The sequence below is a fragment of the Pogona vitticeps genome, chromosome 3, assembly GCF_051106095.1.
Source record: "Pogona vitticeps strain Pit_001003342236 chromosome 3, PviZW2.1, whole genome shotgun sequence".
Classification (NCBI taxonomy): domain Eukaryota; kingdom Metazoa; phylum Chordata; class Lepidosauria; order Squamata; family Agamidae; genus Pogona; species Pogona vitticeps.
Genome location: NC_135785.1, coordinates 238,961,534 through 238,989,231, shown reverse-complemented (window position 1 = coordinate 238,989,231; position 27,698 = coordinate 238,961,534). Strand labels below are relative to the sequence as shown.

At 41.6% G+C, this 27,698-nt stretch overlaps 1 protein-coding gene across 1 annotated transcript; it reads right to left on the bottom strand.

The window, feature by feature from the left end:
- Positions 1 to 71: 71 nt before the first annotated feature.
- HSPH1 (heat shock protein family H (Hsp110) member 1) lies at positions 72 to 25,945 on the bottom strand. The gene is made up of 18 exons (XM_020788591.3): positions 25,547 to 25,945; positions 21,625 to 21,682; positions 20,553 to 20,693; positions 19,626 to 19,748; positions 19,309 to 19,408; positions 18,875 to 19,008; positions 17,605 to 17,849; positions 14,982 to 15,210; positions 13,454 to 13,560; positions 12,194 to 12,327; positions 11,024 to 11,226; positions 6,993 to 7,124; positions 6,613 to 6,750; positions 5,368 to 5,493; positions 4,052 to 4,159; positions 3,770 to 3,889; positions 1,946 to 2,107; positions 72 to 927 (listed from the first exon to the last, which is right to left on the bottom strand). The coding sequence occupies exons 1-18, from the start codon at positions 25,651 to 25,653 to the stop codon at positions 730 to 732; spliced, it is 2,565 nt and encodes an 854-aa protein (XP_020644250.3). The 5' UTR covers positions 25,654 to 25,945; the 3' UTR covers positions 72 to 729.
- Between the last annotated feature and the right edge of the window lie 1,753 nt (positions 25,946 to 27,698).

The window sequence follows — 27,698 nt, the reverse complement described above, 5'->3', positions numbered from 1 at the left end:
AGGTGGTCTCTGAACTGTTGGCTTCTGAAATCAAGACAAACAGCTGCATTGGAAAATAAGCACTACAGAGGCACAAAGCAAATATTTTAATAACTATAACCATTTCAATGAACTTTATTAAAGCTCACTAAAGGCATCACAGGAACTTACAACATGATCAGAGCTATTACCTCCATTTGGCTTTCCACACATGAGAATGTGTACGTTGAGCAAGAGACTAAACTTAAAGCAATTCTGCATGCTGCTTCACATATTTCGTCTCAGCTTTTCTTCTAGCAAACATTTCGGACAATAATACAAAGAACTTTTTCTTTAAGTTTGGTTTTCATGTAGGCTTTTGATGGAAATGGGAAAAAAAGTCCAAGAATGAAGAAAGAAAAACTACCTTGGCATTTGCAGAAGTTTTATAGGTGCAACCCTTTTGAAAGAGCAGTACTTTTTGTTAACAATTCCTTGGTATTACAGCATCAATTGAAAGACTGTATTCCCACACAGAAGATTTTAGTAAGTGTTCACAATTCCACAGGAATCTGAAAAGTTACCAAGGCAATTTTCCTTTTCGGATTATCATGATCTCCACGTTGACTTTCTCAATACGTTCATTCCCCACATAATACAACAAAACTCCAAAATATAAATAGTTCCCCCAAACATTACATTTCCCCCCTTATCACATAATACAGCTGATGTCTTTTTCCACAATGTAATTGCTCACTGAGGTGTGTCAGTCTAGTCCAAGTCCATGTTAACTGAACTCTCGTTCATGTGACAGTCGCCGTTCTGCTGCGCTGTCTCAATATTCTTAATTTCTTCTTCTAAATCTTCATTTTTATGAACAGGAGGTGTCTCCATGGGCTCTTCCCTTTTAGGAGAGTCCACTTTGGGCTTTGGTTGGGTTACAATTGGCTCACACAAACTGTACAACTCCTATAACAGAAAGGAAAAAAGCACACCCTTAAATACATGTACAGGCGGCATACCTTGGTTTACGAAATTAATGTGTCCTCCAGGACGTTACGTAATACAGAAATTTTGTAAAGCGATACACGGATTGAGCTAGGAATGGGTGCAGCGCTAGAAACCTTCAGGCGCAATGAGTCCTGGGGATGCCCTTTTGTACAGCAGGAAAAAAAGGTACGTAAACTGGGGCATTATTTTCTATGGATTTTGGTTCGTAAACCGAAAATTATGTAAACCAAGGCTTTCGTAAACCGAGGGATTTGCAACCAATGACAGCTGTGTTTCTCAGCTATTTTCAAAGTAATATCCCAATTAATCAACAGCAGAAGTGTTCCTGTTGACCAAAGCAGCCACCCTTTCTCCAAGGATATCAAGCAAATGAGAAATGGACAAAACAGGTCATTGCACTCAACTTCTCCCCACTCCTGAAGCAGCACAGCAATAAATCACAGACTGAGTGGGAGCTACGTAAACACCACCATCTAATCCTATATAGTTTTCCCCCACTTTGTCTTCAAAACTGATGTAAGCAGCTTCTTCTGGCTCTTATATTAAATCACACATAGGCTACTGTGGCCCTGCAGATGTTTTGGACTACAACTCCCATCAACCCTAGGGAGCCAATGGTGGGAGTTTATGGGAGTGGCAATTCAAAACATTTTGAAGGACAGAAACCCACCCCTGCATCAGACAGAGCAAAGCAATCATGCCAAACAACAGATTTGGAGGGGAAGGCTTAATGGACAGAGCAGTGTGTGCTATGTGGCCTGGCCTGCAGCGTGGTGAAGGATACTGCCCTGCTTCCAATGCTGAAGCAAGATTCAATTTGAAGACAAGTTCAATCTGTACATGGAATAGGGAGGGGTGCTAGTTTGTCCTTTGCCTCAGGCAGCAAAATACCTTTGGCCATAAAAACAAACACTTGAGCAGTTGGGAGTTTAGCTTTTTCTTCAGCAATTGAATTGGCACCATAATTAACACTTACCCTCAGCTTTCCTCTGATTTCATTTACACGGACAATGGGGTCCTTATCTAGACTCTGTTTTGCTTGTGCATTGATCGTGTTGTTTAACCACTCCATTGTTTCATGGACACACTTCTCTACTTTGCTCATTTCAGCTTCATCAATATGGATGTACTTCTCATCCTAAAACAGGAAAGAATGGAATACATGAGTGATTTATAGTGGACCCTCGACTTACAGACTTTTCGAGTTACAGACTTCTCTGGCCACAAAATTTAGATTCAACTTGCAGCCAGAGAATCGACCTACAGACCAGAAAAAAAACAAAATGGAACAAAAACGGAACAAAAATGGCCGGTTACAGATTTATCGGTTTTCAATGCATTGTAGGTCAATGGAGATTCGACCTACAGACTTTTCAACCTGCAGCCACCGTTCCAATACGGATTAATTCCGTAAGTACAGGGTCCACTGTATTGTAAATCACAGGCTCCTAAAGCATCAGTTAGCTTTACAATTTTGACACTAAGAGCCACTTGGTGTGCTCACTTAAGTCCTGAAGATCAAAGACTTTTGCTAATTGTAGAACAAGATGTCCAAGTGACGTATTTCCTGAGTTCCAGGTCACATGCAAAAGGGGGAATTTCTACTCTATTTTCACAGGGAGAATGCACACATTCTCCAGATGCCAGGCTAAATACTTGTTCCTGCTGTTTTTATAGGCTAATATCTGAAATTATTTGTTACAAGACTACTCTTGTAAAGTCTGTTACATCTCACCTCATCCCATCATTCCTGTATCTCATGTATAAGAGAGGAACTTGGGCGATGCTTGTAATTGTCCATGCTTTAAATACAATCCTTTACTATTATTAAGTATGTGAGAAAGCTAAAAAAGCATAGATGACCTTTGCACTTAGCTACAAACCATATAAGGGATAATGTAAATGTTATTGAAATGATCAGTCAACATGAGTTTGTTTTTAGGCTACAGTGGGCCTGTGGAATCAGCAAGATGCCAAACTTTAGATTAGAAACAGGATGTATGATATTCATGCATCTGATGGCACACAAAATCAGCATCAATTATTTCCCATTTATGACTTTTAAGAGGAAATAAGTATGTCTGCAAGAATACCTTTTAGAGTCATTAGTTTGCAAATCCGAATGGGCCTTTACTGCATTAAGATCACAACTTTATGAAGGGATATACAGTAGTGCCTCGCTTAGCGAGGTTAATCCGTTCCGGATTAACCCTCGCCCAGTGAAACATCGCTAAGTGAACTTAAAAAGCCCATAGGAACGTATTAAAACTGATTTAATACCTTCCTATGGGCTTAAAACTCACCGTTCTGCGAGGTTCCTCCATTGCGGCGGCCATTTTGGATGCCTCGTTAGCGAGGCAAAACAGCGGTCGCCATTTTGTTTTAGCAGCGGCCATTTTGGAGCATAGCGAAAAAAGCCCATAGGGGCCATCGCTGAGCGAACGCTCCCGCGATGGCCCGCAACCCCTCGCTATGCGGTTTCATCGTATAGCGAGGCGCTCGCTATGCGAGGCACCACTGTACAAGGTAGTGCCTTATAAGGAAATATAACGTTTTTATAAAAAATCTGGTTTGGTTAAGAGTACAGAAGCTTAGCAATCCAATAACAATCTAACTAACATACCCAACAGAACCTGTTTCGGATTAATTATTCCCTACCATGCTACCAGTTGTGGGTTAGGTAAGGAGTTGATAGAATGATCTCCTCACATAAACAAACCTCTTTTACAGTTTTGTAATGCAGTGCAAGAACTGAGAGGGGAGCTTCTAGGTTAAATCCACTGTGAGTTAGATTGCATACCTTGTTCCGGTACTCTTCGGTAATCCTGGCATAGTTCTGAGCCTTGTGTCTCAGTTCATCCAGCAGCTTTGGCCGTTCTTCTGCTTCTTGGTATCGGATTTCAATGGGAGTCCCAAATTTCTAAAGGCATTAGAATAACAAATTATACATTTAGAGTGCACAGGTGTACAAATCTACTCAAAAGTAAGTTGAAAGACTTCTACAGGGTTTATTGTTACATGCAGCTGGAACATAACTGAAGTCTTACTTCCCTTTAATTTCTCAAAAATAAAATTGCTTTACCTTTAGTTCAGCAAGTTTGTCCATATAGACTTGTTTCGGTTGGTCCTCTCCTTCTTCATACAACCAGTCTTCTACCTCTGACAGTAGTGTGGAGAAACTCTGATGATCCTAAGTTTAAAATTTATACATAGCAAGTATATCCATGTTTTCAACTTTTCATAAAACAATAATTTATTGTACAGAAAAAAAATGGATGACTGGGGAAAACAATAATTACATTAAATGAAAACAACAGAGACCAACAATGTCCAAGGCTGGACTACACATCTATTGAATCACTAAAAAGTAAGATGAATCTTTGCATTCTCCAGAACTCCTTCTATTGAGTTAAAAGTGGTTAAAGCAAATACTATAGCTCAAACATTAAGCCAGATATGATTCTGTAATCTCTACAACTTTGGGTGCCATGATCTTAGGTTTCTTCAAAGAGAATTACACAAGTTTGTGGAGTACAAGTTTATCAATGACTACTAGTTAAGATGGCTGCACAGCGTTGTCTAGGAACAGAAGCTGCATGCAACTATTGTCTTTCAAGGGAACAACAACAAAGCCTATTCAGGCATTCAGCAAAGGGTTAACTGGGAAGTTTGAGCAGATATGACAACATTGTGTCCCCATGCCCTGGCTATTACTTTCTCCATAGAAAGAGGAAACTTTCTGTTAGATGGGAACTCTCTCTACAAAACTAAGGATCCTGAAAAAACCCTGGTTCTTGAGCCTCTCCATGCAATCAAAAACAATCCCTAATGGCCAAGAGAGCTACCATGTGTAGCAAACTGTCTCCTCTTCCAGCTGTCCCTCCTGCCATGGACGCAGGTCATGAACTATATGCCTTTTTCAAGTTGAATATCTGAGTAGAGCTTAGGAACAGGCTACCATCTCTGGCCAGAATCCTATTTGCTGCTTCCATTGTGTAAATGGCTGAAAAGATTCTGAACTTGAGCAAGGAGGTACCCAGTATAACTCCTTGCACAAATGCATCTGATGAACTGGATTTTGAGCAACAGAAGCTCATATTCCAACAAATGTATTATCTTTAAGGAGCCACCACATTTCTTCCCTTTAATTTTGCCAGTTTGTACAAGTCCAAAAACTACTTGTACAATGCAATGAACTTGCATAGACAGATAATGCCAACTCCCTGTTGTGCACAGCTTCTCTGAAACATCTGATGTTTCAGGAAGTTTTCAAGCCACCTTTTTTTTTAAAAAAAGTATATATTTAATAAATAGCTATTTAACTTATGAATTACAGACCACCCTAGAAATGTTTATGTATCTTCCTTTCAGCAGCAACTTTTTGAATAAATGAAATACCTGTTCAGAGACAAATTTCTCATAGGATCCAGAAAGCTTGTCTCTAAAGTAATAAACATACTCTTCAACAGCATTCTTTGCATCATTTCTCTCCTTCTCCAGTTTGTCTTGCATAATCATCTTACCCTGTACCAAAATCAAGCAATTACAACAGAATGAGTCTCAGTACTGAGTTGTATGAGAAAAGCAAGCCTCCTACTGCAACACTTCGCTTACAATACACCTTATAGTTCAGTGAAAGGCAGTGCTTTCTGACATTTTAAATTTCTGTTTAAGAGTTGCCAAATTGTTAATGATTAAAACTAATTTTTAAGCAAGACAATATAATACAAAATAAACGTTTATAATAGCTGCATGAGCATTTGACCTCATTTACACAAACACTAACAGCACTGCCTTAACCGTATTTGTGAATAAGCCACTCAAGAACACATAGCAGGGGTAGAACTTTCTATTATGAGTCAAGCTCATACGCTCAAGCTGCTAGGCACAAAGAACCAAATGATACACATTTTAATTGTAGAGTATGCAGTTCAACATTCCTGCAGGTCTTAAGGACTGCAACCTAAGCCCAGTTAATACTGAAACCATCGGGACTTATATCTGAATTAGATATGGGCAAAACCCAAAGAGCCATGCTTCATTCGAAGCATGCTGCTTATCACCACAGGTGCCATGTGGAACCGTCCCCCTGCCCCCTGGCTGGCTGGCCCACTCACAATGCATCGTGCACTGCCAGGGTCCATCTTCTCTGACGGCACTCCAGTCTGGCCAGGAGCTTAGCCTGCCCTTCCCTGCCCTCTCTGGCAGCTGACCACTCCACAGCTGCACAGGGGGAATGCTGCCGGAGGGGGCCAGGAAGGGCAAGCTGAACTCCTGGCTGGACTGCCACCAGAAAAGGAGGACCCCAGCAGCACATGATACCTTGTGAGCGGGCTAGCCACCTGGGGTGGTGGTGGTTGGGGGATGACACCACATGGCATGCTTCATACAAAGCACAACGTGAATTGTGATCTCTAGTTTAAACAACAGAGGCAGAAACAAGAGTATTTAATAACTGTAATTTCCTTATTTTTTTTTAAAAAAAAACAACAATGCATTTTTGACAGTTCTTGGTGGGTCTCAGGCAGGTCTTTTGTATTGCATGATGAAGTCCTAGCAAGGCAATGACCCCAAGAGCCAATCTCATCTCAATCACAAGATGTCCAATATTCAGATGTAGATGTCAACAGTGATTCAACACACCTCTGTTTCGATGTACATATTGAGCAGATCTTTTCCAAGCTGCCAGACCAAGTTCGCTTCAATAGGCAACTCAACATTCTTCACTTTCATCTTTGGTTTCTTAGCTTCTGGGGGCTGATCACTTTTCTTTTCATTTCCCTGGGGGCAAAGAAAAGAAGGTGTCATCAAATCAGTAATAAGACAGCCATTCCGCAGAGACCTTTTGCACAGTGCTTTGCAACATGCACAATCTAAAGCATTTCAACAGACTCAAATAATTTTTAAACAATCTGGTCAACTTACATTGCTAAAGCATTTATCTGCTTATTTTTTCAAAAGGAAATTATTATAAATAGTTAAAACCAAACTTTTTTTCCAAGTAAACACATTGAAACACTCACTTTTTCAGCTTCTGGGGTTTTGTTTTCTTCAGGGGGAGCCTCAGGAATAGGGGGAGACTGTGATGTCTGCTGACCATCTGTTTGTACCTGGGGTTGAGCTCCAGCCTCATTGTTCACTTGCTGGATGTTCTTCTGCAATAGGAGCCCAGGCACAAAAGATGTGAATAGTAGACGTGCACGTAATTAGAAATCATTCAAGAGTGACACTGTATTTGTGTGTGATATGGCTTAACTACAAAAGTTATCTTGTGGATCTTTCCTACATCAAGAGAGTTTCTGAACCTGCTGGAGGAGAGCAGGGCATGGCCACGCTCCTGATTGTAACTTAGTTCCTGGCCAGTGGAGCTTCTTTTCTTCCCTGTAATTCAGACAGGAACCAGCTGCTTCACTCCTTTTCTTCCTTCCCCACATGGAGAAGAGAGAAGAACAACAAAGTGAACTGAGCAAGTAGCCCACAGCCGCTGGCCAGCCCCTGATCTGGAGAGTTACTCAGAGTCTGCAAATTATGCTGAGAAGCAGCTGGTTACACTCCTCCTTCTTTTCACTGTGTGGGAAAGAAAAAAAGGAATGAAGAGCTTTCAGCCAAGACTTCCAGGATCTGGTGAGTCTCTGGAAAGCAGGACTCAACAAGCAACATCCAGAAAATACCAGCTGAGAGTGATAAGGGAATCCTTGCTTTCTCCTGTTACTGCTCAGTGACAACAGAGTGGTTCTTTCCCAACCAGGAGACACTCAACCCTTCCACAGGCCAATGCAATGTCCCCCTCCACAGGCAGGCACACACAAACACGCACAAACCATCCATACTGGTATGAGACTAACCATTCTGCTGACCAAATGACACCACGTATCATTATCTCTAACTTCTCCTTTGAAGCTGCAGAATTACCTCCCTTCCAGAAGAAAATGTCTTGCTTCTCACACCTCACCTATCTCATATTCCCCTAGCACAACACACCAAGTAGTTCTGAGGTCTTCCAAACACACAGACTCAGGAATTTGACTCAGGCCAGCAGACACAACCTGAGGCTTGCATTGAGACTAAGTTCATCTGCTAGGCCTAGCAGTGGATCTCATGTCACCTGATACCTGGCCCTTTTGATTTGCAATGCAATGAATGTATTCTATAACTTTAACTCAAGCTCCTTCCTACTGGTGGTGACAAGGGGGCAGGGGGACACCACTGTAAGACTGACGGTGAGAGCAAGAATGTTGGTATTGCTCCCCACTGAGTCAGCCAAGCTCTTTGCCAAATGGCAAGGGCAGTATGAGATAACCCGCTGGGTCAGCGAAGTGGATTATGAGGTAAACATGGTTGACAAGAAGAAAAAACTGCAGGTACTCCATGCAAATCTGTTAAAGTTGTGGGTGGATAGGGAGACTTTATTTGGAAACTGTGAACGAGATGGAGCTGGGACCAGAGGCCCCTTCTAATGAATTAACTCCAAATCCCTTGGTGGTGGTGGACGATCAGATAAGCCCAGGACAGCTAGATCAAGTCCAGGCTTTGGAAAGGGAATCCCCAGATGTGTTCTCAGTACAGCCAGGATGTACGCACTGGGTGGAACATAATGTCGAAACTCCCTCAGGGATGGTGGTGAAATCAAACAAAAGGACCTGGCCCAGACAGCTAGCTCATGTGATTGAGAAAGAGATAAAGGAGATGCTGGCATTGGGGGTCATTAAACCAGCTAAGGAGCCTTGGCGCAGCTACCCGGTGGTTGTGCCGAAGGCAGACGGGTCAGTAAAATTTTGCATAGATTATCGTAAGGGCAATACCCTGTCCAAATTCGATGCGTACCCAATGCTGAAAGTGGGGGATTTATTAGACCAGCTAGGGGGCGCCAGATACCTTTTGTCAATAGACCTACCGAAGGGGTACTGGCAGATACCCCTAAGAGACCAAGACAAGGAAAAAACTGCTTTTTGCACCCCAATTGGCCTTTTCCAATTCTCAAAAATGCCTTTTGGTTTGCATGGGGCAGCTGCGACCTTCCAGCGCTTTATGGACCAGGTGTTAGCCTCGGTGCAGGATTGCGCCATGGCATATATTGATGACATTATCATATTCAGTTCCTCATGGGAAGACCATGTAACTCACACGTAGAGTGTCAGGGGAATTGAGGAGAGCAGGGTTAACTGCCAACCCCAAAAAATGTAAAATAGCTCTTCCTAAGGTGGAATATTTGGGGTTCACAGTGGGAGGGGGTGAAATTCTACCACAAGAGAAAGTCACCAAAATAAACCAATGGTATCACTCCTGTACCAAAAAGGAGGTGCAGCAATTCCTTGGACCGGTCAGGCACTATCGACAGTTTGTGCAGCAGTTCTCCACTTTGGCAGCTCCCTTGACAGACCTTACTCAGAAAAAGGCTGGGAGATGGGTACGATGAGAAAGCATTCCAAACCCTCAAGTCCATCTTGTGTGAGCTCCCCACGAGGTTTGCACCGGATTTCAATCTACCCTTCACCCTTTTCACCAACACTTCAGATTTGGGCCTGGGGGCTGTCCTGGCCCACGTGCATGAAGGTGTGGAATACTCTGTTTTATATCTTGAGTCAAAAACTGACCCCAAAAGTCATCAAAAAGAAGGCCCTAGCAATTTGGTGGGCGACCCATTCCTTAAGATCACTGGTTCTTAACCCTGGGTTACTCAGGAGTTTTGGACTGCAACTCCCAGAAGCCTTCACCACCAACTCTGCTGGCTGGGGTTTCTGGGAGTTGCAGTTCAAAAACGTCCGAGTAACAAAGGTTAAGAACCACTGCTTTAGATATTAACTGTTGGGGGCCTTAATCACAGACCACGCACCGTTACAGTGGTTGGTGCAGATGAAGGATACCAACTCAAGGTTAACTTGTTGGTACCTGGCAGTTCAACCATTCTTCACAGTACAATATAGGAAGGGAAGGGACCATGCTAACGTGGATTATTTCTCTTGGCAGGGTCCCTGAGCAAAGAGTGAGGTGGAATGGATGGCCCTCTCGGATGGGGTGGTATGTAAGACTGATGGTGAGAGCAAAATTCCTCTCATGGAAATGTCATCCCTCCCGCCCTCTACTGACAAGGAAGTGCAAACACTATCTATCCCACCTCCCAGGAAGATAAGACCACCTGGAACAGATCATAGAAGAAAAGCTGAAAGGAATGACTGTTAAAGAAAGCAGGAATGTTTTGGTGGGAGCGGAACGACAGCCTCGAGTAGAGGTAGAGCGGGGCTTGTAGATATAAAAAGGGGGGATGGAAATCTGCCTCATGGATGGGAGTGGATCTGGTTGGAAGATCCATGGATGGGGAAGGTAGAAAAACAGAGTCCCAAAGGAGGAGGCAGATGCAAGGAGAACTGAGAGAACCCCTAAACCCTCTTATTGGGGAGAGCGGGAGACAAAAAAGTGGAGGAGGAAGTTAAGGGAAGAGAAGGAAAAGGTGGAGAGGGAGAGGAAAGAAAGATTAGAATAGCGGATAATGGAGCTACAGCAGAGGGGTCCCTCAGAAGACTATGGCTGGAGGATTCCCCCTCACGAGACCAGGTCTGGACAGATGACCGGGACGAAGACACCGTCCCCTTACTGGAAGGGGAGACAGGACAATGACTGAACTCGGACTTTACACTGGACTGGCCGGGATCCTGGAACACTCAGGGGTGCAACCCCTTTACAGTTGAAGAGTGGCACCCCCAATCTAACCTGTTGTTAGGGGGAGGAAACGGTTGGAATACCTTTGTTGACACAGGTTATTTGTTAAACAATCCAATAAATGTTACACCAATTTCTAAACCGAGAAATTCTGTCAATTTATTTGAAGAAAAACCGGAGCCTGAATCTGAACCCTTACAACCACGTAGAATCAAATTTGGCTTTCAATGGATTCGTCTAATGCCATGCACCAGAACGTACTAAAATTAAAACAGTCTGAAAAGATAGCAAGTAAATAGTCTGTCCCTCCCACCTACTCCACAACACAACTTTCTCCTTTTCCTGAAACACTGAATAATCTTTTAGAGGACACTCTTAAGTATTAAAAGAAACTTACATCAAAGTTGTCAGAACCTGTTTGGTTCTGGTGATCTAATTCAGCCTCAACACTGGGACTGTCATTCTCTTCTGCTTTCATCTGCTCCACCTTAGATGCAGTAGAAACACTAAAAATGCCATGAGTGTTGATGCGAACTTTGACCTTAATTTTAGTTTTTTCTCCATCAGTCAGATTTGCAATATTCTGGATAACATATCTGCCTAAAAATTAAAAAAGAGTAAAACAACCCAAAAGTAAGCAGTGAAATCTTAGATTACTCTCTGAATCAATGCAAGTTTTCAAATGTTGTTTGAAGACGTTTAATACTGTGTGACACACAACAGCAGGGGGAAGAAAGACAATCCACAATTATATTTTTAATTTGTCACTGTGAACATATCATGTTTGTTACTTCCGCATGCCTCTAAATGTAAGAAGATTGTGCAAAACACATCTTTTGGATACACAAAGGGCTTCAATGATAATGTATGACTTAAATCCACAGTACCACAATTTCTCTCTCCTTTTTCTGGCAGCCAAGAGCTTCCTGAAAACAGAACCTGACCCTGAACATTTTCCAGGGAGAGGGGGCAATAAGGAGATGGTCTATATCAGTGGTTCTTAACCTTTGTTACTCAGATGCTTTTGAACTGCAACTCCCAGAAACCCCAGTCAGCACAGTTGGTGGTGAAGGCTTCTGGGAGTTGCAGTCCAAACCTCCTGAGTAACCCAAGGTTAAGAACCAGTGGTCTATATCCCAATACTAACACATTCTACAGTCTTGCTGGTGGGGGTCTACTCTGAATGCCTACCCTGCATTTTGAGTTACAAAAAGTGAAAGCTTATACAGAAACAGTGAAAACAGACTGTTAAACTATAGTAACAGATTTCCCATTGTTTCCATCGTATTATTTGGCAGCAATCCATTGCTTTCAAGCAACTTAGATGGAGCCGTGTGTTCTTAAAGAATATTTCTTCATTTCACTGATACCTGAGAACTAGCCAAATAACTTAAAGCATCAAAAGTGCCTCAGCTGACCCATGGGTAAGAAGGGTGGACTTCCCACTGCTTTCCAGGCCAGAAATCCCTGTATGTGCTGATGTAAAATAATCACATACCTGTATTAAACACAACCAAACAATTTGAATCTTTGACAAGAGTCTCTTCAGACATGCACAACTACTTACCAATTTTACTTTCAGGGTAGGGGACACCATTGGAACCTGAATAGAAAGCCTGAAGTTCAAAAGGACCTTTTCGGTAAAATGTCAAGACTTTGGAGAAAGGTGCTGGATGATACCTGCTGAACACTTCATGAATGCTACAGTCAAAACAAAAGGAGGGTATTAGTTACAAAAGCATCATGAACGATCACTTTGTAATACTATCCTGGGCTTGCTATACCTCATACTTTTCCAATTATCCATATGAGACACACAGTGTTTCATGTTATGAGTCTAAAATTCCATACACCTTGTATATTGATAAATCCAGATGGCGTTGCTATCTTCCCTAAAATAGTCCAGGATTTTCTGTGTTATCTTAGCCTATGCTAGCCAATCTATTAGGAGGTTCTTCAGTATAACACTACTGATACAAATGCAAATTTTACAAGCCCAATAGCTAATATTGCACTTGCTCATTTTAATGGGGTCTAAACAACACTGGTGATCACTCATCTCTCTCTCTACTATGTAGTAACTGAGAACAAAGAATAAGGCAACTGCAGCTCAAACCAAGTCCTGAATCACATCTACCAAATTATTCAGAATTGTTAGTTGAACCACAGATATGTCTCACTTGTACACAAAGTATATGATCATAGAACTAATAATTATTGATAGATTGACTGATTAATTCAGACTTATGCCAATCCTTTTCAAGGTAGAGACTGCTCAGAAGGAATTTACTGCTCCTGTCTCCTGTGGGTGCTCTGGGACTGTGCAGTTTGCTCATGACTACACAGGCCGGCTTCTTCTCCAAGGACACATACCGGAGGGACTGAACGCTCAACCTCTGGCTTCACAGCCAGGTACCTAACTCACAAATAGCCATGCTTAAATAGATTTTTAAAGGTGTATTATCTAAGCCTGAACCAGATTGTTTCAATATGTACAGCAACTGCTGCTGATGACTACGCGACATGCATCCTTGTGCCACCACTTCCACCATCAACATCAAGTACAAAATATGTAAACTAACGGCACTAGTTGTGACTCTGCCACCTCTCCAAGCAGTAAGCAGTGAACTGGAGAAAAATTCACTCACGGTGATATCCTATTTTTCACTTTACCAGAGGTTATGGGGCAGACAGAACAAGGAAACTCTGGCTGTCTTCCTCTAAGCATTGCACTCTAAAAACACTTGAAAGTTGGTTCCAATTTAAGCTGCATGTTAACTTTACATAGCAGTTGTGTTAAAACATGTAACGACAGGTTGTTACTTACCCATCAGCATCTTCACATTCTGTGCTCCACTTCAATGATATTGGGAATGTAACTGCGTCTGTGATAGAGAACTCTCTGACTTTAAAAGCTGGAGATAATATTGCACACTAAAAAAAAAACCCAAAGAAACAAAATACAAAACAAGTTATTATTGCCTTTCCATCAACTCAGATGCAACAATAGCTAACTATTGACTATGAAAGCCTAGTATCAAGATGTTGGGGGGGAAACCTGTGGCTCTGCAGACTCCATTAATCAGTTTTTTTTTGTTTAGAGACTCCTGACACCCTGGTTCATATACTGTTTCAATGCCCTGCTCATTCTCACCTCCATTTTCCCCCCTGAAACCTGGATCTCTTATTTTTCCAATTCTTCTGAGTCAATTCTTTCTGTTTTCATGAGTGATGAATTTAATTCCCTGACCGCTGCTGTTGCAGGTTTCTTATCTGCAGTTCTGAAATTGTCCCCTGCTTCTCGCTCCTAATTTGTGAAATTTGTTTAATTTTACTTCTCCTATTCTGCTTGTATTGTTGTAGTTTGTAAATGCCACGAAAGGTTTCAGAACAGAACATCAGAACAGACTCCATTAATCTCAACTAACACAATCAAAGCTCAGAGATGATAAGTCTGATAGCTCAGTGGTTTATATATCTGGCTGTGGAGCCAGAGGTTGGGAGTTTGATTCCCCAGTGTGTCTTTGACAGGGGCTGGACTTGATCAACAGAGTCCCTTTCAGCTCTAACAATATCTTGAGGACCACAGGCTTCCTATCTGAGAAAGTTATCTAACATGTAGAAACTGTATTTTTAATGGTAACAGTTCACAACATAATTGCAAATGACCTGGAAGTATTTCCAGCTACTGAAATGAAAGCCATCATTATTCATGTTCGTCTATTCCTATTTACTCTAGCAACTACCCTATGATATAATAAACTTCCAGAAGCAGCTGTGTTAACCTGTAACAACCAAAACACCTTTGGTAACAAGTGGAAGAGAGATCAGATTTCTTAGGACATCTTAGAGAAGGAGGGAGGAAGGGAGGGGGACCCGCTGCCATGTTTTTTGAGACGGGGAGAATTTGCAGCAGAAAATGGTACTGAGAGGAGAGAATGCTCATCTTTTTCCTAGTTCCTTTTCTTTCCCTGCTCATCACCTAGCAGTGAAAGAAAAGGAACGTGGAAAAAGATATGGAGGTTCTCTCCATGGAATTCGTAACCTGTGAGAAAAAGAAGCTGCTCTATGGATGGGACAGATTTTGAGCAGGGAAATACTGGGTCCAGAAAGTACAATTGTAAAATTTCTCCGCTCTAAACGTCCTTCTAAAATGTGCCCTTTTTTTTGAAGCCATGAATGACTCATCTCAGGAACATATTTGCGCAGAAGTCCGACAGCAGATGAATCTTCCAGATCTTTTCAATTGCAATGTGTTTTCAGTAGGGATTTTTCAAGCTATGCCTCTGAACAGTTGAACTAAGTCTAAGTCTAAACATCTGCCAGTGGAGAAGGAACTGCTACCCTAAACATACCTGCAAAGCACAGCCTCTCGCAACCGCTTCATCTGCATTCAGTGTTGTGCTGACATCTTTGCCAAAAAACCTCCCAATCCTCTCTTTGACAGCAGGAATGCGTGTGGCTCCACCTACAACTTCAACAGCACATACATCATCCACTTTGAGCTGAATCTGGTCCATCAAAGAACGAAGAGGAATCTCAATTCTTTCCAACAAGTCAGCACACAACTCTTCAAACTGGGATCTAGAAATGACAAGTTAAGAAAATAACACCTGAAAGTCCTTTGTAAGCATGTCAACAGCTCTAGTACTGAGACTGAGATCAGAGACACAACCTATATTACAACATAGGAAGATGAAAGGAATTTGATTGCCTCTTGGGTCTGTCAAGAAAAACACTGTGAAGGCTAAGGGAGGCTCCAGCATCTTCTCTCTATCAATACACAACAGTAACTAAAGAAGGTCACACTTCAACCAACCAAACTTGCCAGAGGAGATATTCTTTACTATTCACCTTTCTTGTACAATAACTGGGGTCATCAATGAAACTGAGTTGTGGGAGATTCAATCTAGCTAAAAGGAAGTACATGTACACATTGTATATCTGAACTATAGCATTCACTACTAAAAGATAGATTGCCATCCACTTGGACGGTTTTTAAAAAGAATTAATTAAATTTAAAAAGAATGCACTCAATAGCTACAAATCTTCCATATTGGCATCCTTGCATTTCTTGTCAGAAAATGCAACCCTCCTCTCTGATAATTGTTCCAGTTGCAAATGTTTTGGTACTCACATGTTCATTTCTTTGGTTTGTGTTGGAACACAAAAAACAGAGGGGGAGAAAGTCAAATCTGATACAATCCCACACAGAAACCCAAAAATGCAATGGCCAAAATTATTGGCACCCTTAACGTAATATTTGGTAGCATTTCCTTTGGAAAAAATAACTGAAATCAATCACTTTTTGTAACCATGGGTGAGTTTCTTACACCTCTCTACTGGAATTTTGGACCACCCATCTTTTGCAAACAGCTCCAGGGCCTTCAATGGTGCGGCTAAAAAATATATTGTAAATAAATAAATAAATAAATATTTGAAAGATGCCTTCTCCCAACTGCTCTTTTGAGATCTCTCCACAGGTGTTCTATGGGATTCAGATCTGGACTCACTGATGGCCATTTCACAACTCTCCAGCACTTTGTTTGTAACCATTTCTGAATGGTTGAAATGTATTTCAGATCATTGTCCTGCTGGAAGACCCATGAGCTCTGGTTGAGACGCAGCTTTCTGACTGGTCAATATGTTGCGCCCCAAAATTATTTGGTAATCATCAGATTTCATGATACCGTTCACATAGTCAAGGCATCCAGTGCCAGAAGCAGCAAAGCAACCCCAAAACATCTTTGAACCTCCACCATGTTTGACTGTAGGGACTGTGTTCTTTTATTTGAATGCCTCATTTCTTTTTCTGGAAACAATGCCATGATGTCCTTGACCCAAAAACTCTACTTTTGTCTCATCTGTCCACAGTACGTTCTCCCAGAAGGATTGTGGTTTTGTCACATAAGTTTTGGCATACTCCAGTCTTGCTTTTTTATGCCTTTGTGTCAGCAGTTGTGTCCTCCTGGGCCTCCTACAATAGCATCCCTTTTCATTCAGATGGCAATAGATAGTGTGAGCTGACATTGTTGTACCCTGTGTCTGCAGATCAGCTTGAATTTGTTGGGAAGCTAATCTGGGTTCTATATCCACCATTTGAACAACCCTTCGTCATTTTTCAGTAATTTTGCTCTTCCGTCCATGTCCAGGGAGGTTAGTTACAGTGCCATGGGCTGTAAACCTCTTAATGATATTGTGCACAGATCTCTGGAGATGGGACTTGTAGCCTTGAGATTGTCAATGTTTTTCCACAATTTCTTCTCTCAAATCCACAGACAACTCTTTACACTTCTTTTCTCCGTGCTCAGTGTTACACACAACACAAAGGTTGAGTCAACTTGTCTCCATCTTAACTGGTTATCAGTGTGATTACTATATTGCCCACACCTCTTACTTGTCACAGGTGTGTCTAAATACAAATTAAAGGAGCATCACATGCTTGAAAAGCAGTTGTTTATTACAATTCAGACAGGGTGCCAATAATTTTGGCCACTGCTTTTTTGGGTTTCTGTGTGGGATTGTATCAGATTTGACTTTTCTTCTCTTTTTTTGTGTTATTCCAACGCAAACCAAAGAAATAAACATGTGAGTACCAAAACATTTGCAACTGGAACAATTTTTGGAGAGAAGGGTTGCATTTTCTGACAGAAATGCAAGGATGCCAAAATTTTTGGCCATGATTGTTTGTGTCTTGCTGCCAATCATGGCAGTGGCAGGCAGGCTCCTACTGTGTTCATATCCTGCTTTGGCGATTTCTAAAGGTTGACCGTAACAACAAAAAAGAGGATGTCAGACTAGATAGGCCTTTGGTATGGCCTGGCACATTTTTAAAAAAAATATTACAATATGTATACATGCATTCATTTGCTTTCTACACTGCCCCACTAGTGAATGCACCACTCTGGCCAGGTTGCAAATTAAATCTTAGAAATAGGAAAGTTCTAATAATATATTTCCATTTCACTACAATCTTACCTATTCATCTTTCCAGATACATCTGTATCATTCATGAAGCATTCAATATTAAGTGGAATATCTGTGCTATTTGAGCTCATTAACTTTTTCAGCTTCTCACACTCCTGATGCAAACGAAGCAGGGCTCGTATTTTTGACTTAGGGTCCAGTTTGTACTTGGCTTTTATATCAGCACAAAAGTAATCCACCAGTTTTTCATCAAAATGTTTTCCTCCTAGAAAGGGATCGAAAGTTGTACCAAGCACCTGGTTTGAAGACAAAGTTGACGTATTAGTTGCCCTACCCAGCAGCATCATTCTTCTCCAAAATTACAGAACTGTAGAAATGGCTGAGATGGATAACTTTCATTCCATCATTCAAACAATCAAAACAGAAAGCACTGGACAGGTTTTATGACTCATACGCAAAACAGTTTAACAGCCTGATCTAAAACTTGGCAGTGTAATGGAAGAGTGGCTGAGGATGGTCTCTATCAACTCTGAGGTGGGAAAAATAAGACACTGCTTATTTGTAAGACTTTTAAACTTTGAGAAATGACTTCATCAATGTCAGAAGCATTTCTTTGTTTTCTTCTAATACAGTTTGGTGGGTTTAAACAATATTTGTTCTCTTTGCATTTAAAGTTAAAGTTACCACAGTACATGCAATGTGCTAACAGCAACTTTACTGAATTTGTACTTGGGGCATTTTAGGCTCTGAAAGTCATTAAGCCTTTCCCGGGGTACCCTCGGTAATTTGCCACTCCGGTAAACAGTCATATTAAAAGTGGCCAGTTGAAGATGGACAGAATTGGTGTATTACACACGGTCGCGAACATGCATGTTTCAAAGAAAAGGCAGAAAAGGAAGGAACTGCATGAGGTAAATTGGGCAGCTGAGAGTATATGTGGTTCTGCCGAGAAACTGTAGCAACAGCACCTCTCGCTACCTTAAACACTATTGTTATTTTCACATTGGATGGATGGAGAAGATTTTTTGCCGAAGGTTCTGGGCAAACACTTGAAATGCTGCCTAGATCTCTCAGACCCCATTAACATATCCACCCACTGTTTTTTTGTTTGTTTTTTGTCTGGCCCCTTTCATTCCTGAAGGACTTCTATGACATGAAAGCCAAAAAAAAAAATATTCAGATCAAGAAGTATAATTTCAGCATAACATCTGGTGGTCAACGAGAAATTACCAACACTGGGACCAGAAAATGTATCTACATACTTTTCTACACCAAACATTACATATGCACTAGAAAGCCACTGGGTCCAGGTTCTTCCTACCTTCAGTTTACCCTTGTTAAAAGCGCAGGCTGATACTTGAAATGCTGAATGCCCCATATCGATGAACACCACTAATCGTGGTTTGTCTTCTGGACCTGGAAGGTCCTGCTTGTATATCCCATAGTTCAGAGCCACTGTGGAAGAGAAAGAACAATCAATGTATGAGATGCAACTTAGAATTACTTTCAGGAAATATTACTAGAAGGTCAATAGCACTTCCAGATTATGAAGAATGTTTGTAATGTTTACATCACAGTGGCAGCAAGGCAACACTGCATTAACCAGCCTTTCGCAACTGGGCATTTTCCAGACGTTCTGGACTCCAATTCCCACCATTCCGCAACCCAACGCATCTGGGGGAATCATTCCAGAGAAGACTACACTAATCACGGGGGTACAATCGGACACTGCAGTTAATTCAGTGCTTTGCTCACCTGCTGTCATATCATTCATTAGTCTAAGACAATTTAAGCCAACAACCTGGGCAGCATCCAGCAGAGACCTCCTCTCAGCATCAGTAAAAAATGATGGAACCTGAAAAAGAAAACACATGAGATATATTCGCGAAGGCTTTCACGGCCGGGATCTAATGGTTGTTCTGGGTTTTTCGGGCTCTTTGGCCGTGCTCTGAAGGTTGTTCTTCCTGATGTTTCAGGTTGTTTAAAAACTGCTCAGCAAAGGCTTCAGACAAAAACATTATGATCTGCACAAGAGGGGACAACCACATTCAAGATTAAATGGAACTACTTACTGAAATAACACAGTCTGTCACAGGCTTTTTGAGGTTATTTTCAGCAGTCTCCTTAAGTTTAGTCAGCAGCATAGCTGTTATCTGCTCCACACTGAATAAATGCTCCTCATCCATGTACCTTACCTTTGGAGATATGACAGAAAGAAAAAAGTAGTAAGCATTTCAAATCTATCCATTATTGCTTGCGTCCCTGGGGGAATAAAGATAGGGGAGAGGGGAATAACAAAAAAAAAATGCTTTTGGGATGCTGATTACTGATAGCCCTTCCCAATTTTTGTTTAATTTTCCAAAAATGGAAACTGTTTTATTAGCATTGTGTAGCTGGTGTAAAGAAACAAAACAGTCTGAGCAAGCAAGAACTCCTACGGTACAGCATTATTTTTGAACCTTTATGTTGCCTCAGAAAGTCTTGGGGGCAAAAAACTAAACATTGTCACAATTAAAAACAATCCAAATCAAATTGTTGAGACTAACAAAAAAGGCTTAAAATGTTAGAAAGAAAATTTATGCCACAATGTCTACAGCTATGCGTTGTAATAAACATAGTTTATAATGATGAGAAAGCATTCTTAACTATAGCCATCCCCAAAACTGGAGGTTTTGAGAGTCAAACTGTGAAAAAGTAAAGTTTCCGGGTTCTGTGCTGCAGTATCATGTAAAACAAACTGATATACTTCTATGGCATCCCACATGGGGCAAATTCCTCAGGAGGGGCTTCCTTCTGATTAAACCACTGTTAATCCCCATCCAATGTGTCACATCTATACATATATGTAGGCAGCTCTTAATTTTTTTTAAGTGCATGACCTTTCCGAGCACAAAATGCTCATATTTAGTTTAGCATTTTCCTCATCTTGAAACCCGACTTAAATCTTTAAATGCAGATGCCAGAAAATTGTAAATATAATACTGTACAGAAAGCGTTACCTTTATCCCAACACTTCCATTTTTCATTGGAACTACACAGTAGCTCACATTCTCCTTCTCCTTCTGAATAAAAGGATCATTATAGGCGCGGCCATGGAATCTCTTGAAGTTAAATACTGTGTTGTTGGCATGTGTAATCAGCTGCAAGAAGAAGAAAGACAAACCTCACCATCTTTACAAAGGAAGAAAGAAAGGGGCACGAGCCAGGGTATAAACACCAGAGATTAATGAAGCACATACTGTACATTTTGCAAGTTCCATTTGCTACTGTAGTTAAAGATATGAAAAATCTGATTAGGGAAAAGGGGGAAAGAGTAAAAATAATTCATGTCTTTCTCTCTCATTCTCTCCACAATCACACAGAGTAATAGACTTACCAAAGTACAGAGCATTGTATTTTCTCACAAAAAATGAGGCAGTTTGTTTCTTGATATACATATTTAAAAAAATGAAACCAGATAGCTCAGTGGTTCAGATTTCTGGCTGTGGAGCAAGAAGCTGGGACTTTGATTCCCCACTGTGTTTTCAATGGGAGAAGAGCCAGCCTGTGTGGCCTTGGGCAAGCTACACAGACCAAGGACACCTCCCCCCCCAAAAGAAAGGGATGGTAAACCACTTCTGAAGTACTTTATACCTGAAAAACCCTGAAAAGGATTGCCGTAAGTCAGAATAGACTAGTTGGCACATAATTATTAGGCTGGAGAGGGTAAATCCTTCCATTAAGCATCCAGTCTGCTTGTTTTTACATAAGCCCTGACCTACACGTGGTTCTTTTCCATGCTAGAATGTACTGGAATGTTGGAATCTAGTTTAAGCAGATAATTTAAGAAATGAATAGTTTACCTGATACTTTAAAAAGGACATGTAATTGTCCCATGAGGAGAGGTTTCAGTCAAGCCATAGTCCAATTCTATGGACTATGGGGGAGAGGGCCTCTCTGTGTGGTAAATTTTTCGGCAATCTTTATGTGCAAAATATTAAAATACCTGTCCATAAAATACACAACATATTTTCAAAGCAGCTAGTTAACTAACTAGAATATATTTGATTATGTTATTCTCAGGTAACTTACTTGATTTTTAGCAGCTACTCCAATCGCTCTGTTTTTAGACCCAAATGATACCACTGACCTGGAAAGAGATAAATCCACCAGTGATTAAAATACATAAAAGAAGGAATTCAGTTTATTGCATAGTAGACTTAACTACAGAACAATGAATCATTAATAATAATAACAGAAATAATAACAAAGGACCCTGAGTGGCAATCATCTAACTGTAAACTTCATTAGTAATTGAAAGTACAGACTTTATTTTTATAGGAATGGAAATGAACCTTGCAATTCAAAATGTAATAAACTTATCTGTATCTGAGAATAATACCCTAAATTTGTCTTGATCACATCTTCCTTGTTGATTAAAATACATAATTATCATTGGTGATGCTATCAATATGACATCCATGAATATGAGGCATCTTTGGGATTTTATGAAAGTTGCATAGTGTTCTGAACTGTGTTCTGAACAAGAACAAAACATAAATCAAAGTCCCATGGCACCCTGAAAAGTACTGTGTTTCCCTGAAAAATAAGACAGGGTCTTATATTAATTTCTGCTCCAAAAAACGCAATAGGGCATATCTTCAGGGGATGTTTTATTTTTTCATGTACAACAATCTACATTCATTCAAAGACAGTCCTGTCATCTTCTTCTGGTGGCTGCACAAGGGTGGAGGGTGGGATTTCACTTCACTGGGGCTTATTTTTGGGGTAGGGCTTCTATTACGAGCATCCTGAAAAATCATACTAGGGCTTATTTTCAGGCTGGGTCTTATTTTCAGGGAAACACGGTAGCAGATATATTTCACGGTGAGATTTCATGGATTACAATCCACGCCTCAGACAAATCAGAAACATGCAATAGAATAAACAGCTTTCCATTGTGAGAGATGGACAACATTTTTTAACACCAACAAGTTTTGTGATAGGTTCCAATCACTTGTTATGTATAGATGTCTCTGTAATTATATATTATTTATAAACTTGTATATAAAAAAAGCAAAAGTGTAGTGCTTCAAGCACTCTCTGGGCGGTTTACAATTTAATTATGCAGGCTACACATTGCCCCCCCCCCCCCCCAAGCGAGCTGGGTACTCATTTTACCAACCTCGGAAGGATAGAAGGCTGAGTCAACCTTGAGCCGGCTACCTGGGATTGAACCCCAGGTCGTGAGCACAGTTTTGGCTGCAGTACAGCGGTTTAACCACTGCGCCACGAGGCTCTTTTACACAGATTAGAGATAAACACTACTCTGAGTGGTTTGCATCCAGAGTTGAATAAACACAAAACAAAAAAATATAATGAGAAACAAATACAACATATCAATAAAATGACAACTGAATAAATAAATGAAAGCCACAGTGGCAAACAGGCAATCTAAAATGTTCTATCATAGTGCATTAGGCCTTAAAATGTACTAATTTACTACCTGTCAGAATCACTACAGAAGAGTAACATTAGCCCACAGCATTATGAAGCTATCACTTCCACAATAATTTGTTTACTGGTGTAATTGGTTGTTAAAATTACTTGAGTCCCAACAGAACTCTACAGTCAAAAGCTAATTTAAATCTTAAAACACTGAGAATGTAAAATATGTAAGGACTAGAAGTGTCCACAAAAAAAAAACTTGATTTAAGGGAAAAAATGTCACAACTATTTAAAGAAATTCCTGAGCCATTAAAACCCACTGGTATTAAGTCAAGTTAAAACAACATTCAGAGTGTTGAGCTCTGGATAATATAATCTTCAGTTTTTGAAGCAGTGAAACACTATATTGAGTAGTATTTGCCACGTATTAATTATGCTCTAGTTACCTTTTAGACTTATTATTCACAGCCTGATAACCTATTCTTTACTAAGGAATCCCTGGCATTTTGCTCGTTATCTGTGCCTCCATCTGGTCACAGGGACTCTGTATACAAATGACAGTCACAGAATCTCACGCCTGCATCTGAGGAAGAAGACTTTTACACATGGCCGCTGCATTTTGGCTTTAATTTTGTTAGATAAATCATGACACAGTGTAATATATCACGTACTGTTGTTCATCTGAGGCTGTATTTACCTAAATTTCAGACCTGCTAAGGACTAGTTGATTTTTAATTATGTCTTCATAAGTAAGACAATAGAATGCAAATAGGGTGTGCTTTTTTTCCACATTACTGTAAGTACTATGGGACATAAAATTACACGAATCTCATGAATGAATCTATTTTACTAGTTAGAATAATCAGAGAACTTGAAAATGTTTCTTAAGTGTACATTTTAAGAACTTTACATTTCTATACATGCACTTATGTCTACAGATACAATATCCTTCGGATTTTTAAAATGAACCTTTTTAAAAGCAGACATACCGATACTAAGAAAATACCTTTTTAAATCACTTTTTTCCTTCCCCCAACTATCAAACATTGTCTCCTGAGATGGCATGGGGATGCAGAATGAGATCCATATGCAAGGTCTACAAAATTAGTACTTGTGGCCAGTAGAGCTAAGCACACCTACTGTACATGAAGTGTCACAAATTTTGCCCCAGAAACTGAGGTTACCTTCAGCTATTAATAAACAATTAAGTTTTGTGCCACCTTAAATACTGGCGTGCTTACTGCCATGCAAGATTCCACTTCATCAAATGCCAGTATGGGCGGATGTCCCCATCTAAATCCAAGCTCCACCATCTCAAGTAAACCTGGAAGGTGAAAAGGTGCAGGTGTCCCTAGTCTCCCAGGACTATGATGTTCCAACCGCCTATGACCCTGCAGCAACCTGGGCTGCTGCTTACCCAATCTAAAAACGGGCTAACGAGAAACCTAGTTAGAGCTTGGTTTTCATCTGGGGCAGCGGAACTGCAGAAGCTTCCAGATCGTACTCTAAGCTGGACCCATCCTATCAGGGCTGTACAAGAACCCAGCAGGCTCCTCCTTCAAATTGCATCACTGTCCTCCCCACCCGCTTCTTTATTCAGAGCATCAAGAATATCCACCCAGCTCAAACAAAAATACACTTAAGGCAAGAGGCAGAGCAAAGAAATGTGGAAAATCACTGCAGCATCACCTCTGCCCCCCCTCCTCTTTATAACCAAGGAACAGAGAATGGGGGGGGGGGGGAATCGATCTCTTTAGCACATATACACTAAAGGGGGGGGGGAGAGAGACATTTGCCTCTATGATGTCTACCCATTCCCCACAATTCCCAGAAAGAAAATGTAAATAGGAATATCGGATAACCCTGAAAATAGGAACCATCCCCGATAAATGCCGCAGAGCTGAGGCTGCTTGTGTCTGAAATTAGAGACATCCACCACTTTCTGCACAGCTGTCCACATCTTAACAAAGAGACGCGATCGTTCTTGGGCTGCATTCCTAAGCACGCAGCCCAGGGAAGAAACACCCATTTCGTGACATCAAGGCTTTCTTCTGAGGAGTACAGACAGGACACACAACGCCACTCCCTGAACGCAACTTATTTGAGAAACCAACCCTCCTGAATTCAAGCGAGGCCTGTCAGTTTAAACCCTAAAAGCCTCTGCGATACCTTTAACGGGCATCGAGATTTTGCGAGTGAAGGCTGACATTATCAACGGATCGCAACGAGCCTTGTTTCCGAGGCTGTGCAGCAAATCTGAAGAAATATAGTAAATATATTTGGGGGGGGGGAGTGGAATCCGCAGTCCTCCTCCTTAAAAAAGAAAAGTCTTACGGACGAACAGTTTTTGTCCTAGGACCACTTCCAGGCGGGGAAGCCCGACAGGACTCAAGAGGGGCGACACCCTGTTGACACGTTTTTAAAAGGGGTCGGTTTGCAGCGCCAGCAATTTCACTCCCGTTTCCACTCCGGACCCTCACCTACCCACCCAACCCCCGAAGCGGGCCCGGAGCCTGGGAGAGTCTGTCCCTCCGTTTGCCCATCCCGCCGGCGGCCGCTTACTTACGGGGTGCATCGGTCGCTGAACTCGTTGGCCACCGTCTCTATGCCGCCGGCTCTGGCCACCGCGATGTAGCAACTCTGGCTGCCGAGATCGAAGCCCACGACAGCCATGGCTCCCCGGGGCGGAATCGAGCGCTCGCTTCAGGCTCCCGCCGGCTCCGAATCCGCGGTGCGGCCGCCTCTCCGCCGCGGCAGAAAGGGGGAAAAAAAGCCCCGCTCAGGTACACGGAGCCCGGCTTTCCCGCAACCGCGCCCTCAATCTCTCCCTCTCTCTCTCTCTCCCACCCCCCCACTCCCGCGCGCGGAAAAACGCCGCCTGCAGCCAAAAGGTTTAAATATGACAATAGGCAGAAGTTTCCAGAAACTGCGACAGCTACTCGCCGGGTCCACGTGCGGCTTCCGCTTCCGACTTCTCGGCCGTTCTGGAACCCTCTCAGCCAATGGCAGGCCCCGGGAGCCGGTGACGTCTACTGTTGTCTGGGCGACGACCGACGCCACGCACTCCTGGGCCTTCAAGAACGTAGAAGATTGTCGCAGGTAAAAGGCGGGGATAGTAGAGGTCATATGAGGGCATGCGCAGTTCTTTCAGAGAAGGAGCTGAGGGAAACTACAAGTAGGATAAGAGGTGTAATTATTGCGGTGTATGGACAGACGGTGGCACAGAGTGATTCCTTTATGTTTAGTTGGTTTCCTGGCTTTCAATATTTGCTCTGTGTCTTTACCTGGCCATTCTATCTTCTGATTCCCATATTTTCTACAACAGCTGCTATTAGGGTCATGATTTTATTACTGTTAAATGTGTAACCCATAGTACAGTATTCTCATTCCTAAGAGCATTTAGTTGCAATCTTTATATAAATTCAAGAAATGTGTGAAGCAGAAGGATTTCTTGGCTGAAAAACGTTGAAGATTGATTTGGTTAGAGCACAGGTTATTATTCTTGCAGCAGTCACAAACCAAAATTGAAATCCCTCCTGTGAGACAAGAACAAAGAGTGTATCTGCACAGGTATCACACTGGCTGCACATGTATCCATTTTGCATTGACTTCAAAGTGTTAATGCTTACATATAAAGCCCTAAACGGTTTAGGACCTCAATACTTGGCGGAATGCCTGCTCCCACCTAGATCTACTCGGATCACCCGCACGAGCCAGGAGGTGAGGCTGAGGAGCCTAACACCGAGGGAGGCCCAGAAGGAAAGGACACGAAAACAGGCCTTCTCGGCGGTGGCTCCTCGCCTCTGAAATAACCTTCCTCTGGTTATTCGTGCGGCCCCTACGCTGGGCACTTTTAAGAGTCAACTAAAAACATGATTGTATGTTCAGGCCTTCCCTCCTGTCAATATTTATCTTTTTCTTTATTTTTTCTTTCATTTATTATTTGTTTTATTATTGTATATGTTATGGACTGTTTGTAAAATTCTTATGTTTTCGTATACACTCTATTGGAAGCCGCCCAGAGTGGTCGACCAGACCAGATGGGTGGGATATAAATCAAATAAATAAATAAATAAATAAATAAATAAATAAATAAATAAATAAAGTATAACACCTTGGTGCTACTTCAGTTGCCATGCTGGGTATGGTAATTTAATGATATACGTATATGCAAAGGCTTTCTAAGACTTGGTTTGCTTTCCTGAATTAGAATAATTCTAAGTGCCCCCGCAAACTGCACATGTTCCGTCTGTAGAGTCAAAGAATGTGCACAAGATCCTTCAAGAGGTGAAGCCCACCACACAGATCCTGCACTCTTGCCCTTCCTTGCTCATAAAAAAGCTTGGGATAAACTGGCTGAGGGGATAAAAAGGGAGAGATTAATACCTGTCAACAAGGTGCAGTTTTAAAAGTGGGATCAAGCTGGTATGGAAGTTGTGCTATAGGATTATTTGTGGAACAGGTGTTGTTATGGGATTATACCAAATGACAGGGCAGGCCTACAGCATTTTGCTGTCTGGAGGAAAAAAGATGTTAGTATTTCTTGTTCCATTAGGCTGTTGTTTCATATTCTATAAGTGGAGAGGTTGGTATGTACACTGACTGAAATCAGTAGTAAGTTACTATAAGAGCAGACCCATTGAATCAGTGGGGTTTCAGTGAGTAAATTCTTATTTATTAGATTTCTACCCCACCCCCCTAGACAGCGTCTACTCGGG

Excerpts from the sequence above, each read along its gene's own strand:
- HSPH1 (XM_020788591.3), bottom strand. The coding sequence starts at position 25,653 with ATGGCTGTCGTGGGCTTCGATCTCGGCAGCCAGAGTTGCTACATCGCG. Across the intron at positions 20,694-21,624 it reads GAGTAGCTGCTAAAAATCAA|CTGATTACACATGCCAACAA; the intron begins GTAAGTTACCTG and ends TTCTTCTTGCAG. Across the intron at positions 3,890-4,051 it reads ACAAACTTGCTGAACTAAAG|AAATTTGGGACTCCCATTGA; the intron begins GTAAAGCAATTT and ends TAATGCCTTTAG.